At 44.8% G+C, this 18568-nt stretch overlaps 1 protein-coding gene across 1 annotated transcript in view; it reads left to right on the top strand.

Annotated features, from left to right (window-relative positions):
* lilli (AF4/FMR2 family member lilliputian) overlaps positions 1-18568 on the top strand; it is a 155445-nt gene that overhangs the window by 69502 nt on the left and 67375 nt on the right. The window contains exons 4-5 of the mRNA XM_017910859.1: positions 11202-11333; positions 11412-11502. Of these exons, the coding sequence (XP_017766348.1) occupies positions 11202-11333; positions 11412-11502 (223 nt within the window). The remainder of the gene's footprint in view (positions 1-11201; positions 11334-11411; positions 11503-18568) is intronic.

Below are 18568 nucleotides of genomic sequence, written 5' to 3' on the forward strand. Positions count from 1 at the left end.
ATATTTCAAATTTGCGGTAACGTAACAGTGTGCGAAGTATCGAAATCGTGTAATTCTACGAGTTAATTATTATACGATTTCTTATCTACTGATGAGAATAATATTGTCAGCTTTATATCAGAGAATCTTTGAATATCTATTCTTCTTTAGACAAAAATTCGTCGAGTGCAGAGCGTTAACCAATTGCCGTTGATACTTTGCCCAATAGTTGTTCAACTAGAATCGAAAATAGCAGTGATCGATAGATCAGAGATCGTTACGTTAGACATCGACTCTGACCAATCGAGTATTCGTACTTTCGTATTTTTACGAAGACGTTTAATCGAATAGAAGCTACCTATGGCTGTCGTAGGTCCTCCCAAGGACCAGTTAAAAGATCGTAACGAACGAGTTTGCCTGGAATGATATTAGTCGAAAATGTCAACACGATCGGTTAATTCTTTCAAAAACCTATATAGGAATTGAAATGGCTATAGCAAAGCAATATTTCTTGATTCCTTCACGATGGATGCATCAGGGATCGTTACGTTAGGCATCGATTATGCTCATTCGAGTATTCGTACTTTCGTATTTTTACGAACACGTTAGGTGCAATAGAAGCTACCCATGTTTGTCGTAGATCCTTCCCAGGACCAGTTAATTCGCACGATCAAGCACGTATCCATCGCGATCTAGGATCGTAAGGAACGAGTTTGTCTGGAACGATATTAGTCGAAAATGTCAACACGATTAATCCTTTGCACTCGAGGACTTTTTAGCTAGAGAAGAGTCGATATTCAAAGATTCTCTGCTAAAAAACTGACGATACTTTTTTGAGCAGGAAATAAAGAATTGTAGAATTATTTAATTTCGATACCTCGCACACCGTTACATTGCATTAAATTTGATATATTAATCCTTTGCACTCGAGAAGTGACTCTCAGTCACCATTTAAGATTCTAAAGATCGGCGTTAATTAATATATGAAATTTAAAATTACCTAATGATGCGTGGAATGTCGAAGAAAAATAATTCTATGTTTTAATTTGCATACGATTTCTCATTTACCATTTTAAAAATATCGTCGTCTCTGTGACAGAAAGTCTTCGAATTATTAGTTTTCTGTAACGAAAAAATCGTCGGGTGCAAAGGGTTAATTAATATCGATCTCCCAAATTTTATGAAATGGTCACTGAAGCTCACCTCTCGAATGCAAAGGGTTAATTCCTTCAAAAACCTATATAGGAATTGAAATGGCCATAGCAATACAATATTTCTTGATTTCTTCATGATCAGGGATCGTTACGTTAGACATCGATTATGCTCAATCGAGTATTCGTACTTTCGTATTTTTACGAACACGTTTAACACTAGATTTACGAACGCTATCTATATATCTATTTCTAAGGACACCTGTCAAATTGACAGGTAAAGAAAACCACGTGCCTTTTTTTTAACGATTAGTTTAATTTAAAAACAATTATATATTATATTAACCTTTTGCACTCGTGAGGCGACCCTCGGTCACCATTTAATCAAATTCTGAAGAACGATGTTAATTAACACTAGATTTCCAACACTCGTAAGGCGACCCTCGGTCACCATTTAATCAAATTCTGAAGAACGATGTTAATTAACACTAGATTTCCGGGGGTTCGGTATATATCTATTTTGCCTGAAATGAGTCAATGTGACTCAAACATAAAAATTGAAGATTTTAAAAAGAAATAAAATTTTATTTTAAAGAAACTTTATTCGAAACAATTTTTGCATGTATATTCTGTTTCTAAAATACATTTTCCGCCGATTTTTGCCAAGCAATACGACCCCTATTGCGTAACGGTACTTGGGATTCGGCTGACAAGGGGGGCCTGCCTCAACGTAAGTCCGCACGCATGGTACCCTTGGACCTCGGTGGGCCAAGGGGCCATAAACTAGTAAATTGACAGGTTTGAACGTGAAAGTTCTCGCATCAGATTGTTTACAAAAAATTTGTATGCACAAGAAATAAGTTACTTGTGTGTAAAACGACCAACTTTCAAAATATTTAATGAGTCAATTTGACTCACATTCGTCAAAATAGGTATTGCATATATGGATTTTTGGAACTAAGGAATGAAGAGGGATAAGGAATTATTATTTGTATACATTTTATAATTCTATGAAAAACCAACATATGTTTTAAACAAAATTATTTTAATTTTTCTATATGTATAGCAATAAAATCGTAAATGAGTCAAATTGACTTCGCTCCGGCAATCTAGTGTTAATATATCAAATTTGGATAATGCAATGATACTTGGAATGTATCAGTAAAATAATTTTACATCTTAATTTGCATATGACATTTAATTTACCGTTTTCAAAATATCGTTTCACAGCAGGAAATTCTCAAATTATAAGATCCACAAATGTAACGAAAAGGTCCTCGAGTGCAAAGGGTTTACAGTTTTAATATAAGTTAACTAAATCTGTTACCATCGTATAATTGGTGCAACCCTTCCGTCAAATTCACGGGTTCCGTAAGTCTAGTGTTAATATCGAACTTCCAAATTTTATGAAATAGTGACTGAAACTCACCTCTCGAGTGCAAAGGGTTAAGACTGTTAATATAATATATAATTGTTTTTAAATTATATTAACAGTCTTAATATAAGTTGACTAAATTTGTTACCATCGTATATTGGAGCAACCTTTCCGTCAAATTGACGAGTTCCGTAAGTCTAGTGTTAATATCGAACTTCCAAATTTTATGAAATGGTTACTGAAGCTCACCTCTCGAGTGCAAAGGGTTAAGACTGTTAATATAATATATAATTGTTTTTAAATTAAACTAATCGTTAAAAATAAACCACGTGCCTTTATTTTTAACGATTAGTTTAATTTAAAAACAATTATATATTATATTAACGGTTTTAATATAAGTTAACTAAATTTGTTACCATCGTATATTGGAGCAACCTTTCCGTCAAATTGACGGGTTCCTTAAGTCTAGTGTTAATCGAATAGAATCTATTCGTGGCTGTCGTAGATCCTTACCAGGACCAGTTAATTCGCGCGAATCGAGCGCGTATCCATCGCGATCGAGGGTCGTAACGAACGAGTTTGCCGGGTCGTAGAAATCTCGTTGGAGCAACTTTCTTTCGCGCGACACACGGAAGAGAAGCGAGGTAAACGATACTCGCCGCTTAGGCGAATCTGGACATGCCTCTGCCCTTTTCGCTCGAAAACTTCGCTATGTCGACGCGTCGGCTGCGGAGAAAGCTTTCGATTCCGCCGCTTATCTCCGCTGATTGGAGCAACCCTTCCGTCAAATTCACGGGTTCCGTAAGTCTAGTGTTAATATCGAACTTCCAAATTTTATGAAATGGTGACTGAAGCTCACCTTTCGAGTGCAAAGGATTAAGACTGTTAATATAATATATAATTGTTTTTAAATTAAACTAATCGTTAAAAATAAACCACGTGCCTTTATTTTTAACGATTAGTTTAATTTAAAAACAATTATATATTATATTAACGGTTTTAATATAAGTTAACTAAATTTGTTACCATCGTATATTGGAGCAACCTTTCCGTCAAATTGACGGGTTCCTTAAGTCTAGTGTTAATCGAATAGAATCTATTCGTGGCTGTCGTAGATCCTTACCAGGACCAGTTAATTCGCGCGAATCGAGCGCGTATCCATCGCGATCGAGGGTCGTAACGAACGAGTTTGCCGGGTCGTAGAAATCTCGTTGGAGCAACTTTCTTTCGCGCGACACACGGAAGAGAAGCGAGGTAAACGATACTCGCCGCTTAGGCGAATCTGGACATGCCTCTGCCCTTTTCGCTCGAAAACTTCGCTATGTCGACGCGTCGGCTGCGGAGAAAGCTTTCGATTCCGCCGCTTATCTCCGCTGGATTAAATGGCGTTTACGTAACCCCGCGTCTACCGTGTCTCGACTGCTTAAATATTCCTACGAATTCGTTGGAGCACCGTGCGTTCCCAGCCAACGTTCCCGCGTCTACGACAGCCGTCTGAGCAGCGTCTCAAGCCGGTCCTGAAGCCCCCCCTGAAGCCCCCTGTCTTAACGTTGATCCGAAAAGTCAGGGAAATATTGTTGGCTAGTCTTTTCTTCAAAAATTGAATATTTTCCAGATTAACACGTTGACTGCCATGGGGTGGTCATCAGTGTCCGGTGATAGTAATTTTTTAAATTAATACTTCTTTTTTTCTAATTCAATTTTTGAATATTTGAACAACGTAAATAAATAGAGAACTCTGAATAGAAGACAACTTGCATCATATTGTTTAATAATTCGTCATTATATCGTAAGAATAATGGAAATTTTATCATGGCCCCCTTAGTGGCAGTCAATGTGGCAATGGTTGTCATAGAATGCGTGGTACGAGTGTGAGGAACGTTTATGTGAAAGAATGTGTGTGTGACGAGTATGACAGAGTCGCGAAAAAACAATCAGTAAGTGAATGACAGTCATTACATATAGACGTTGTGTGTGAGGAGTCCTCGAGAGATTATATCGCAGTTAGAAGCGAATTTATTTTACGAGATTTAGTTATAATTTATGTTGTGCTGTTATTGTGTTTGATAAATATTCTTATCAGTTTATCCATTTACTCACAGTCAAAGTGTTAACCCGGTGCTAGGAAATTTATACAGAATAATACAGATTTACCTTGTATCTTCTTCCATAAACTCCAGTCGATATTTTTTCGAAAATATTCATAAAAATCGCAATTTTTCCTGTTATTTCATTAATCCCTTTCACACCTACTGATAGCTGGATCGCGGACGTGACATAACGTCCATGGATTTTAAAATTGTTACAGCTTAGAAAATTTTTTCTGAACGCAATCCAACTCTTCTATCGTGTCCTGTTATCTCTTAGCATGAAAGAGAAATTTTGTGTAATTTGTTAACCCTTTGCACTCGACGATTTTTTAGCTAAAAGGGGATAGGCATCCAAAGATTTTCTACTATACAGTTGACGAGATTTTTCTGAGCAGTAAATAAAAAACTTATAATAATTAACGCTTACAATTATTTCATTTCGATACCTCTCACACTGTTACATTATCTTAAATTTCACATATTAATTAATATCGATGTCAGAAATTTTATCAAATGGTGACTGAAGAGCGCCTCTCGAGTGCAAAGGGTTAAATTAATTCGGAACAAGGCATTTGTTACTCTCTTCCAAACTCAGGAGCGAAAAGGTTAAGAGCTAGCCGCGTCGAGGACCATTGCAAAACACGTGCCATCGTTGCATCGAGAACTATACTAGTATTTCCAAAATTGCGTCTAGTCTGGTGTTTACTCTAAAATTTATCCGTCGATCGAAGAAAACGGTCACGTTCGGAAGAATCGTCTTACCTTTTATCCCGAGACATTTCTCGCGTGGATTCATGGGGCACAGGGGACAGAGTCTAGTTAGAGGTTCGATTCGGCTCTTCCAAGCTCGACAGAAATTCGACGATATCGTTTCAGAGATGCGTTTCGCAGTGGACGGAAACGTCTGGGATCGCGATAATCTCTAAACCGGAACTTGGCTGCGCCTCGTTGACCTTGCCTTCCGGCGAAGTCGGCCGCAAGATGGCGGAGCGCCTCTAAGAGCTTGGCGATGTCTCGAGGAACGGAATTTCCAGAGACTCGGAAGAAATGCAACGTCTCGCGTGTAGGAACGCGAGACGGAGATTTCGGATTGCACGCGAGGCGGCAGTTTCGCGGAACACACCCCTCGCGTGCTCGCGATTCACGCGTTTTCGCGATCCGCCTGTGCCCCCCTCCGTGTGTCTGAGGACGGCGAGGGTGCGGAGATACGAACGGGAAGCATTCGGATCGCGTTCCGTCGTTTTCTCGAACGGTTTAGGGAGTGGAGGGTGGGAAATCTGGGAAATATTTTCCAGCTTTCGAGTCATCGGAGAGCGATAAACGTCGATTGTACCAGTGGAGAAACGGGGAGTAGAGAAACGTGTTCGCGGAGCTGGTGGTGAATTAAAATCGAGGAATAATCGGTGGATCGATATCGTTCGGAGTGGTTCTACGTGGAAAGGTCGGCGCCACGCTGTTTACGGTATGATCGCTTATGGCGTCGGGTTTTCCGGGCTGGTAGGGACAGGGGTGGAGGTTAGGCGTTAAGTACCCCACGCACCGATTTCGTGGGACGTGTCCTCTCGCTTCGGAGACGTGGAGCTGGCTTTCGGAAAGGTTGGCGTCGCGTGGTCTGCGACGCATCTGTTTCTGGATCGTTCCTCGATCTCCGTGGAATTTTTCTCTTCGTTCAGGACGGAGACGAACTCCTCTCCAACGATAGAATTGGAAATTTTCTCGATAATTTAACACATTGCGTGGGGCACTCTCCTCGTGCAACGCGCTTCCAGGGCCCGCGCTTTTTTGAGCGATTCGGAAACACTTTATACGATGCATATTGCGAGGAGGGAAGAGAGGGCTTGGTTAAAATGAGCCTAACCCTCGGTGGAAGGTTCGATTTTATTTTTCTCGATACGATACACACACGTGCTCTCGTCTCTCGCGTAAAACTCTCTGATTCGCTGCTCGAGCGATTTTTTCGTTACAGAAAAATAGTAATTCGAAGACTTCGTGCCACAAGGTCGACGATATTTTTAAAACGGTAAATAATAAATCGTATGCAATTTAACCCTTTGCACTCGACAATTTTTTGACTAGAGAAGAGTAGAAATTCAAAGATTCGCTACTAAAAAACTGACGATACTTTTTTGAGCAGTAAATGAAAAATTGTATAATAATAGAATTGTAGAATTATTTGACTTCGATACTTCGCACGCTGTTGCATTACATTAAATTTGATATATTAATTAATAACGATCTTCCAAATTTTATGAAATGGTGACTGAGCGTCACCTCTCGAGTGCAGAGGGTTAAGGCGTAGAATTATTTTACTTCGATAGTCCATGCATCTTTGTGTAGTGAGGATTGGATTTATAAGTCGAACCTTTAGCTTTGGGTATATTTTGTATTTCCTTGCGGTACAAATGCACGGAGGCTCGAATATTCTAAAATGCGTGATGCAGACTGTGGATTGTCAGAAATTATCCCGTCGAACCTTTCAGCCAGCCCTTTTATAAGCCCTATGACGATCCATTGCATCACTCAATCCTGCTTCGAGAATCGATAAGCTGGATGGTTCCTCGAAACAAACATAGATCCCTATGCAGGATGACGCCGTCCAAACAAAGACTCCTCTCACATTTGGGTAATTGTAAATTTGATATATGAATTAAAATCCATCTTTAGAATCTGACTAAATAGCGTCTGTCGAGTGCAAAGGGTTAAAGGTGGGCCCCCTTTGTTAACACGTTGACTGCTGCGCGCATTTTACGTGGTTTGCCCATGGTGTCAACGTGAATTTTTTATTATGCCATGCATATTATTTACAGCAGATAAGATGAGTTATATAATTGTGTTTAATGTATTTTTCGTACTGGGGGTCACCGATGGCCCCCACGGCGCTACAGTTAAGTCGAGTGCCGCCCACCGGTGACCCCCCCGGCAGTCAACCTGTTAATTCATCACAAAGATCAAGCGGATCGCTGCTTCGATTTAAGATTTCGGTTATCACTGCTACGTGTTCGTCATCTACGTCGCCTTATCGATAACCGGAACTCGCATACTCTTACGTACTCTCACAATATGTTAATCCTTGAAATACCGTTTCGGCGGTCTTATATTAGTCATCAGGGAAAACCATATTACCGACCCTGTACCTGGGTGAAACACGATGACACCTTGACGCTTGACTCATATACGCCAAGTACCTGAACTGCAGGGGAATAATTCAGTTTGTTTTTCTGCTTGTAATCCTTATACCTCAAGTTCGGAAACATCCAATTACGAATTACGTAGCCCTACCACTGGTCTACATAAAGGCTAGACCTATTAGCTCGTAGAATATACGAACACGCGATAGCAAGATAGAAACACAGTCCACTTACTTTTATATTTCGAAACCAAACACAAAATCTTCAAAGAATCGTCACTAATCGTAAGAACGACCTAGTGACGTTATATAGCATATATGCACATTTTAATTCGCATTTAGTATAATATTCACATAAGGTATTAGAATACGCGAGACTTCGTTACCCTGGTAACCTATTTCCAACCCTTTGCATTTGATGATTTTTTAGTTAACCCTTAAGCGTGCGCTGTTGGACCCCCACTTCTTACGACGAAGCACGTTTCGGTAATATTCCAAATTAATTGTAAACTATTTCGAAATTATTATTTTATAAAGCTATACAGCGTTCATAGCCCAAATCGAATGGTTGTGTGAGAACCGATATATGGGTTCATAGTGCTGAAAGGGTTAAAGAAGAGTAGGAGTTGGAAGATTTTCTGTTGTAAAGTAGACGATACTTTTCTGAGCAGTAAATAATAGATAGTATAATAATTGACACGTAGAATCCTTTGATTTCGATACCCCGCACACCGTTGCGTTATCTTAAATTTCACACATTAATTAATATCGATCTTCGAAATTTTATTAAACGGCGACCGAAGAGCGCCCCTCGAGTGCAAAGGGTTAATTGCTTAAATCATCGATCGCGTCGAAGAAACCTGAAAACGAGATATCTCGTCGTCCAGCCATAACGCTAGGCTTGCCAAGGACGAGATATCTCGTCACCCGTACGCAATATGGTAATATCCACGGAATGGGGGATTTTTCCGCGAGTCCTTGGACCGGAACGCGACACCGCTAGCCTCGTTTCGACGTAATATTCGGGGCGCTTACGGTCCCCCGTGTCCGCGTATAATACCGCTATCTAGATGGAGCGCCGTTTCGTGCGGCGCAGTACGAGCCGGTCCCTTGATTAAACAAATAATTAAAGGATCGTACAGATCGGAATCGGCGAGAACCAGGTCGGAGAGCGTTCTATGATCGTTTACTAGGAAGATACGAGACAACGTCGGCGGTATGTCGGTGTCTCACGCCTTCAATTAACCTAATTAGCTACCGTCACGTACTCGTTAGGGACCGAGCACTGGTTGCCCGCCCACCAACGATTCGTCGATTTTACCGGAAATTGTTGCACGGAATTCGCCCCCCGGGTCCTCGTTTAATTCGCTCGCAAGAATAATCACCGCGACGACTGCGCCCCTTCTGCCTTCTTCGTCTTCTTCGCCTCCTTATCCTCACCGATCCGTCGTCTCTCGTCGTTTCTCGCCGAAATAGATCGCTGGAGCTAGCCAGGGGTACGAGGGAGTACGCGCGGGTAGCGACGCTCGCGATAACGCGCTAATTAACCGGGGGGGCCCCTCGGATCATCGTGGATGTACGCACACGGACTCGTTGTTCCACCAGGACGGTCGGTTTGCTCGCGAACGACCGGTGGCAATGAACAACGCCTTGTCTATATTAATAGCGACGTAACGCGACAGAAGACGCGGACAAGAGCGGCACACGATGCGTCGCGCGCGTCCCCCCGCTGGTTGCGTAACGGACAAAAGACTAAATCGCGAACGCGCCGGGCAATTACAGGAATTACGATCCGCTTTTTCTACCCGCCGTATAACCGCCGGCTCTTCCTTTGTTTGCCAACAGGACCAAGCGTAATCCATTTTTCCACGGTGCCGCCACGCCGCGAACAATTTGTCCTACGCGCCGCTCGCCAACTCCGACAGAGAGACGTCGGGATCTTTGCGAACGCGGTAATTCCATTACTTAATCGCTAATGCCTTCGAGCATCCTCCGTTTCTCTGCCTTTTAACGCGATAACTTCTCCCGCGCGCGTGTGCCTCCGTCTACCTGTTCGTCCTCGAAGCCTCGAAGAGAAACGCGAGTCTGGGGCCCAACTTCGAAGCCTCTCTGCTCTGCTCGTTGATGGATTTCTGTGTTTCAAAGGACAGTAACAGTTGCAAAGGTAACAGCTCTGTCCTGGTGTATAAAATTCCTTCGTTTTTTCTTGGTTTCCTGATCGCGATTTCCTCCCTCGATCATGGGAATTGGTCACGGAGATTCGACGACGTCGAGGATGACACAGGGTCAATCGACGAGGTTCGATCGTTAATGCGTTTTGGCAGCTGGAAATTCATTACGTCTCTCTGGTCACGTTTCACCACTGAATCCTGATCGATGGTCGCAGGCAAGGGGCACGAACCTTGACCAAATTCATCCCGGTTGCTTCCTATTGTGGTATTGCGAGCTGGGAAGGACTTTAGCGGAGGAGATAGTATTAAAACCGGGGCGAATGGGTGTGTGGTCTTAGTTCTAAGCAAATGCACGGGAACGCTTGGGCCGCTTCTCGGAAAGTTGAGGAATAATAAACAGCGGCGTCGGGTTCGACTCGGGCGTTCAGGGCGACATCTAGAATGCGAGTAAAGGAACAAACGACAACGTGGAAGGATCGTTTTTACGCGATGTCTGTGACTGTGTCGAGTGATCGCGAAAGAGAGCTTGTGTATTGCAAAGACACCTTTTTGGACGATAATATACCTGTTCGGTGAAAATAATTGATAGGGCCCAGGGACTCAACAATGTCTCCCACGTAATCACGTTGCTGTGGTCGAGAAACACATACGAGTCGTTCATTGCACAAATCGATTAACTACACTTTTTGAAAAATCTTAAATTTAAGTGTCACAGCACTTGGTATAGTCATAAATCCTTATATTTAACACTTAGCCGACCGATCAGGGAGATCTTCCATTTTGACCTTAGCAACGCGTTTCTCGTTTTCGGTTATTACTTGCACTATCTTCATTTCGAGTTGTTTGCAAACACTGACGAACTGCTTCTATAAAGCACAACATACAATAAAATTCACCAATTTTTAAGGCCTCTTATTCGGTATTTCCGAAAAATGCAGTTTGTGTTCCCCGAGCGCGGTGGTAACCGTATAGTTCGCTCTGGGACGTGCGGTGTGCTGTGTTAAGATTCTTCAAAAAGTGGAGCTGATCGATCTGTACAGTGAACGGCTCATATATGTAGCCTAGGACACTGTTGCGACCCTAGGACCGTACGTCCCAAGTTAAATGTTTTATGTCTTTATTGCCAGCGTCGCTATAAACGAAAATTGCGTTGAAGTAAAAATCAGCGCTGTTAGTTTTGAATGACTATCGCGACAGTCCTGGGCCCCACGGTATAGTTTGTTCAAAACCGCTCTGTCCGCAAAGGGTTAATAGAGCTAGACCTGGTTAGAGGTGAACTAAGGAGTTCTGATGTGTAATTGTCTCTAGCTCTGAATTGATCATCGTGGGTCCATCTTGGACCCTACCACTACCTGGTCACGATACGGGAGGATTCCCTGATCACTGCTGTCTCGGTGGTTTTACAAGTTTCGTATGTCTACTGGTTGGTTGCTGTAAAACGTAAGTGACGGATGTGTATCTTCCTATTGATCGTGAATGATATTGGAAGCGTGTGTTAGTTTCGACGTCCTTCGGTAGTGGTGGATGTTTAAACAATTTGGGCCCTCATGCCCATCGTCTTAAGGGTGATTTATCGACCTTTGCTAAGGTTCACCCAAGTGGTGATCAGGTGACAACGAGTGTCCACGAGTCTAGAGACGCTGGCAGTGACATAAAACAGTCCCCCACTTAACTTGGGCCCTAGGGCCGCGACGTAAACTATTTATTCCTCTCTTACATTCTAGATCGACTTTTGTCTAAACTTATCTTTTCAATATTTTCAATTCTCCGTTCGAATTTATTCCGTGCCTCGATAAAACAAATAGTCCCCAGCGTCTAGACCCAGTTTGGAGTCGAAAATGGCGAATCCGTGAGCCGCGTTCTCGATTCGCAGAGGTCGATTGCTGCGAAGCGTTGGTCCATAGGTCACGACGCGTCGTGGACGTAGAATCGGCGTGGCTAGGTGGCGTGATCGGAGAGGAAAGAGCATCGGAGGCACGCTAATTCGCGGTGGGATCGGAGCGGAGGAGGATTCACCATTCGCGATCATCGTCTACCGATCGTCTATAGGATTAAGTCGTGCTCTCGCGTTAAGCGGAAAGCGAAGCCCGTGATTTGTAGGTCGTTTGATCGCATTATACCCGCCTGGTGGTTTACGTAATCCAGCCGTTCGTCCGTGTGTAGCTGCATTTGCGCGTGGTCATATCTCTCTCTGCTCGCGCGCGCGCGCGCGTCCCGACGTCTGCTCCGACACGCGCGTATGCGACGTAGTCGCGCGCCAATGTTAGGTACACGCCAGATCGTAGATTAGGCTAGATACGACTCGCTCTCTCTCTTCGTTTCTCCTCTGCAATCGTCCAACTTTGTCTTCCCGACTCTTCGCGTATTCAAAGCTTCAAGGATCGCGATTCTTTTTTAATTTTCTTCGTATTCTCTGTTGACTCTTCCGGATTTGTTCCCAGGGAGTAGAGTTTCCTGCGAGAAAAACAGGGTCAGTTCGATCGCGAAAGTTTAGAGGTAGGCGTCGATTACCTCGTGGTCGCTGCCTCCATTCCTCTAACGCTCTGACCTTTGGTCCGACTCGCTCGCGACATTTACGAACTTCGCACTGCGGAAGCTCGCGTATTTGGAGCAGTAAATGGTGTTATGGTATTATAAATTCCACCGATTTCATCGGCGCTGTTGCCTAGCAAGCGTCATCTAACAAGGAGACTGCAAATCCTTGCAGGTTTGTACATTTAGTCAGCCAGTTCACGAAAATATGTTATCATCAGGGTAACTACTTAATGGTTTTCGAGATATTTACGATTAGAGTATTATTATTGACTTTTGCGAGAGGAATCTTTATTTGGATGGCGTCACTATGCATCGAGATCTATCCTTGCTTCGAAGAACCATGCAGTTTATTAATTCTCGAAGCTGAGTTGAGTGACGCAGTGGATGTCACAGGGTCTATAGAAACCGTGCCGAAGGGTTCGACGACACACGATTTTTGACAGTGCACCGTTTGCACCATGAATCATGGAAGGCTTCGAGCCTCCGTTTATTTTATATCGACAAGAAATATAAGATATAGTCAGAATCAAAATTCCTTTCGACTTACTGACCCTTTCACTTCGAGAGCCACTTCGAGAGTCCCCGCGATGACTCCTGATTACGGGGCACCCCATACATCCGGCATCCAAATGATGCTTATAACAGTGCAATCTGTATACGATTGTTTTATTCAGCACAGTTGTTATTTAAGACTTAGGAAAACGTTCAAAAATACACAGAAACCACACACACTGTGCACACTTCTGCCGCGCGCTTCCGTTCAGTGACGGTACTTTGGCGGACTGAAGCGAAAGGGTTAATCCGATACTACTATATTTAATTACAAAATTATTTCGAATATTTATCAAGTGCCTTTGTGGCCTAATGGCGATATTCGAAAATTCCCACGCTGGTGGCAATTTTCGGATGTTGCCGTTAGGCCACAATCCGCTTGATAACTATCGATAACCATCGATAACTATTCGGAAGAAATCCCTCATTAAGAATAATAAACATTCATTCATATCTCCAAAACGAGTAGTTGGCCTTATAATGGTACATTTTCTCGAACCGGCTGAACAAATCTATAAACCTGCAAAGTTTCGACTAAATCAATGACCCAAAAGACTTGCACTCTCCTTGTAAGTAAGACTCTGTCCTCCAGCCTCTTCGTCTCCTCTCGATCGAATTATTCACTCAATGGTACCCGAAAGAGAAAGTAAATAATTACGTCCTCGATACCAACTTCGGAATTCTTATCACGGAGCATGGGAGATAAGTGTACACAGTATCGAAGAGATGCAAGTTGGGTCAGATAAAATTCGTAAATATTTTGGCCCCTATTTTCGCGCTCTTGCCGATTCAGCTTTCGCGTTTAACGCGTATTGAGAAGGATACGTATAATAAGTGACTGTCGTATATATATGGCAAATCATAATTATATTAATGTATTATTAACCCTTTCGGTACAAGCATCCATCCGATGAACTGTGTGGACGAGCGCCGGATATATCCATCATCCATCTGTGTAGAATTTTATATAAATATCTTTTAATATTAAAGCTACAAACAATACTAGTTGGAAACTGTTATTAAGCACAGTTCTTATTTAACGCTTAAGAAAATCTTTATACAAAAGAGGGGACTGACCATGTCGTACAGCGGGAGTGTCATGGCGGACAGCGCGCTCATACCGAAAGGATTAATATATATATTAATAATTACCAATATGTATTACTAATACGTAAACTTAACCCTCTGCACTCGACTACTTTTTCGTTACAGAAAAGTAGTAATTCGAAGACTTTCTGTCACAAAGTCGACGATATTTTTAAAATGGTAAATGAGAAATCATATGCAAATTAAGGCGTAGAATTATTTTTCTTCCACATTCCACACATCGTTAGGTAATTGTAAATTTGATATATTATTTAACGCCGATCTTTAGAACCCGATCAACCCTTTGCACTCCGAATTATTTTTCAATTTTGTTGCCAATAACTCCCTACTATTTTAAGTATTTCCTTTGAAATTTACTTTATAGAATCGGTGCCTTTATTGCTACCTATATCCAAGAATTTTGTTTACTGATTATATTGTGGTATCGCAGGATGAGCGTGTTATCCTAGAGTGCGTGCGAAAGGACGAATGATCGTGCGCTAGGATCGTGTGGACGGGATGTTTATGAATGTATCGGATGAAAGTGAAGAGTGTCTCTCGGAATGCGTTTGAGTGTTTGGGCTACGTGACCCGCTGAGGGTAAGATTGCAAGGAGTGCGTGGGAAAGTGTGATTGGAAAGAGAGAATAGGTATGAAAGAGGATAGAATGTATGGTTTTAAATAGGGATGCAAGGGCGAGAGTGTGGAGTCTGTCGTAGTACGTGTAGTATATTAGAGTTCGTAGAGAGAGTCGTGAGAAAAGGTGTTAGTTGTATTCGTGTTAGGTATAATTGTGTCGTTGTAGTTACAAGAGTTTAGTTAATAGATAGATTATATTCGTAGTCTTTACCGTCACGGCGCGTTGTATGTTATATTTTATGATTAATAAATAGTTTTATATTATTCGTGTTCCACCCTATCTCTACAATATTAAATACAGGTCTCAAGCATTGTTGTGATTTATATTTCGAATCTAAGTAATTCAAATAGTTACTTATCTTCTCTTTTCTTGTTCAGTAAATAAGGAATCGAAGAACGTGGAGTGTAACTCGACAAAGGAGTGGAAAGGGTTAAATGGTGACTGAGAGTCACCTCTCGAGTGCAAAGGGTTAATAATGACTAATATATATACATGTAATATGTATTAGTAATGTATATATTAAATTCAATAGCGACCTGAAACTAAAGTTAGCACAGGCGTTAAACAAAGCAGAAAATGGCGGAGTCTGGTGAGTGGCGCCGTGGCGAAAAGTGGCGAAATACGGTACAGGTTCACCGTCGCGAAAGGATTAACGCGTTAACAGCAGGACGGATAACTTTGAAATTCGCTTAATAGAAGAACCGGCGTATATTTATTTATCCGTGGCGGATAAATGGGCGGGTACCGGGTTGCTGGCAGTGTTCGCGCACGCTTGCACGATAATATCCGTATTAATCACGGCGTTTTGAAAGCGAATGGCTAACCTCGTGGAAGCAGCGACTCGGCTGGTCCTGTCTCCCTCGGCGGATGGCCCGTGGCGCGAGCCTAACGCGAATAAGAACAAGGACAATTTCACTCGGCTGCTCCGCTTTCCGAGGAGAATTGGCGAGAGTCTCGTTGGCGAGTAATCAACGCGGTATCGAGAAGAAGGCGGTCGCGTAATTTTTACGTCAGCGTCTTTGTTATAGCCGCGGTGGTTTCCACGGCGATATCTTCGTTACGAAAACCGAGCGATTGCGCCGGTCGCCGAGCGGAAAGTCGCCACGGTTGAGCCGCATTTCCGTCGAGGCGCGCGCGCGTGTCGGTGCGCGTAGTATCTGCTCTGCCTGCCTGCATGCGTGCGTGCGTGCGTGCGTGCATGCATGCCGCAGTGGCCGTCTTTGCCGCTCGTTCTCGTCTCTGACCTCGTTTTCACCGTGGCTGTCGGCTCGACTAATCGGATGGCAGACGTCGGAACTCGACGAGTCGAATTCCTCTTGCGTCCCTCGGTGTTGCCTTTTCTCCTCCGATTTCCCTCAGTTTCTTCCTCTCTTCTCGTCTCGTTCGAACAGATACAGAGGGAGGCCCAAGCGCGAGGGAGACTCGCGTACCCGCGCGCTGGGAATTTCGCGTAGGGATTATCGGGAAAAGGGCCCTCGAGTCGGATATTCGTTAGATCGATTAGCCTCGAGGTGGTTATTTGCCCGACGGTGTAAATTAATTAGCCGCGAAGATCGGGGGAATGTTTTCGTAGCCGGTGTTAGGACGAGAGCGGGAATTACCGACTGGATCGGTGCGCCGGGCTCTGATCGGGGAAAAACGTCCGGGCTTTTCCCGAGGAATTAATTAGTCCTGCCCGAGGCTCGTTATCAGCCGGCTGCGAGGTAAAAACGATAACGGGTTGCCACGCGGCGATGAAACGCGTCGCACAGGCGACTCGCGTGATTCTCGCAGTCGCGTCGCGCGTTCCTCTTTGCGAGATTAAAAAATAAAGCGGAGAGAAAATAGCAGGAACCGCGTGCGCGATGGACAGACGTCTTCGCGCGCCCGGAGCTCGCATCGCGACTCCCTTCGAGGGGGGCACGGTGGACGGTCGTCGGTGGTTTTCCGCGCGAGGATCGTTCGGTCGGGAAATCGATCGGTGCTGTTTGGCGAAAGAAGCGAGTGGGCCAGACGCGGTTGCTCGCTGCTCTAAAATTAGAAGATCGCGAGTGAAACGGGAGTCGGTCGAAACGAGGGGTCTGCTCTGGATCTTTTTGCGTCTGTGCGTCGTGGGTGCGGAGAAAAAAGCCGGTGTGGGCGTTGAAACGTTATTAAACACCGTTGCGTCCCACACGCGTAATCGCGGCCGTAAATCGCGGCTCCGAGTTAAATCGAGTATCCTCGAGATAACGGGGAGTCGATGGACCGAGAACAGCTTCGTAAGACCGGTGTCGGGCTTTCCAGATCGCACTTAATGACTTTAATGTCCCGTGGGGGAACGACCAGGAATCCCGGAAACGCGTTCCCGCTCTCTTACCCTCTTCCGCCGCTTTCCCTCGCTTTCCCTCGCTTTCCATCGCACGCGCGGCTCCCAACTTTTCCATCTCCAAGACGCTCTCCGAGCCACCGGGGTTGGGGAATGAGTAGGTAGCGTCTCGCCCGACCCCCGTTCGCCTACTACATTATTCAAATCTGTCGCGGGAAGAATGCCGGGGTGAATTTTAAGGGGACGAAGAAGTCGCGGAGTGGCAAACATTCTCGCTCCTTCCTTCGCGCTTTCCCGTCGACGTTCGCGAAAATCCGCGTGCACGCGACCCGCCATTCGTTACCGATCTCTCGTCTCTATCACCGTTCGCTGTCATCAGGTATTCGCGGTTGGCGGGTTATCGTTGCGTTATCGTCCCGTTATCGCCCTACTATCGTCCTACTATCGTCGCGCTATCCGAAGCACCGTATCGCTAATTAAATTACTAATTAAGCGTCTCCACGAATAATCGAATCTTCGCGATGGTTGCAGCATTCGGCACCGTGCGTCGTTTTACGCCTCGTGGTTCCGCGCGCGATCTCTCGATCGTCGGTCCTCCTCCAGTGGAGGGATGCAGCGATTCGCGGATTCAATTTCCTCGCGGTTTACCGAAGCCGATCGGGGATCGATATCCGCCGACTGATCGACCCGCACGCAACTTTCCGGCCGGACGCGCGGAATTAAAAGGCATTTCACGGTGCTCGCGATAGCCGAGCGAGGAACGCGGGAGTCCGGTTAAACGCGTTCCTGGAGCCGAGAGTAGAGGGTTAATCGAGCGGAACGGAGCGTTTTTCCTTGGAAATTCGGCAGTCGCCATCGCGATGGTCTGTCGGCCGATCGCTGGGACTCGGCTGCGCAACGACAGGGCGGCGGGTGGTAACGAGGGGGTGGATGCGTGACCGCGATGCACGCGCGCGGTCACACGCGTGTATCGTCGCGTAACCCGCTGGTATTTAGCGTAATTTATGAAACCGCCTCCGTCGCGTTCTCCGGTTCGCTTTGACCGTGGCAGGGGCGTGTGGGGGTGGAGCGGCGCTGGCTAAAATACACGCGAACACACGGGAACACGGCGGGCCACACACGGCCGCGCACGGCCGCACACAAAGAGAGCAACTCTGGCTTTCACGGCAGGGGTGGTATGACGGAATCAATACCGGTGTGTGAGAGGGTGGGATAATGCGGTGGCTTGACGAGAGTTGTAGCTACTAAGGGAGAAAGGGGAAGAGACAGAGGGGATGGAACGACGAGGGGGAGGAGGAGGTGAACAGGCGGAGAAGCCGATGGAAAGGACGGCGGGGGCGAGGGGGTGGCGAGAAGGAAGAAACGGCGCGGAGCGAAGGAGACGAGAAGGGTGGGCGAGAAAAGAGAAAGAGAGTGAAAGAGAAAGAGAGAGAGAAGAGAGAGAGAGAGAGAGAGAGCGGAGAGAAGTCGAGGACTAGCGGAGGAAATAAACAATGGGCTGGTAACCCGCGTTCGGTGGTACACGCTGCTGGAAAATTACCTACGATACCGGATAATGGAGAGAAAGAAGAGCGG

The sequence above is a fragment of the Eufriesea mexicana genome, unplaced genomic scaffold (genome assembly GCF_001483705.2).
Source record: "Eufriesea mexicana isolate 0111107269 unplaced genomic scaffold, ASM148370v2 scaffold107, whole genome shotgun sequence".
NCBI lineage: Eukaryota > Metazoa > Arthropoda > Insecta > Hymenoptera > Apidae > Eufriesea > Eufriesea mexicana.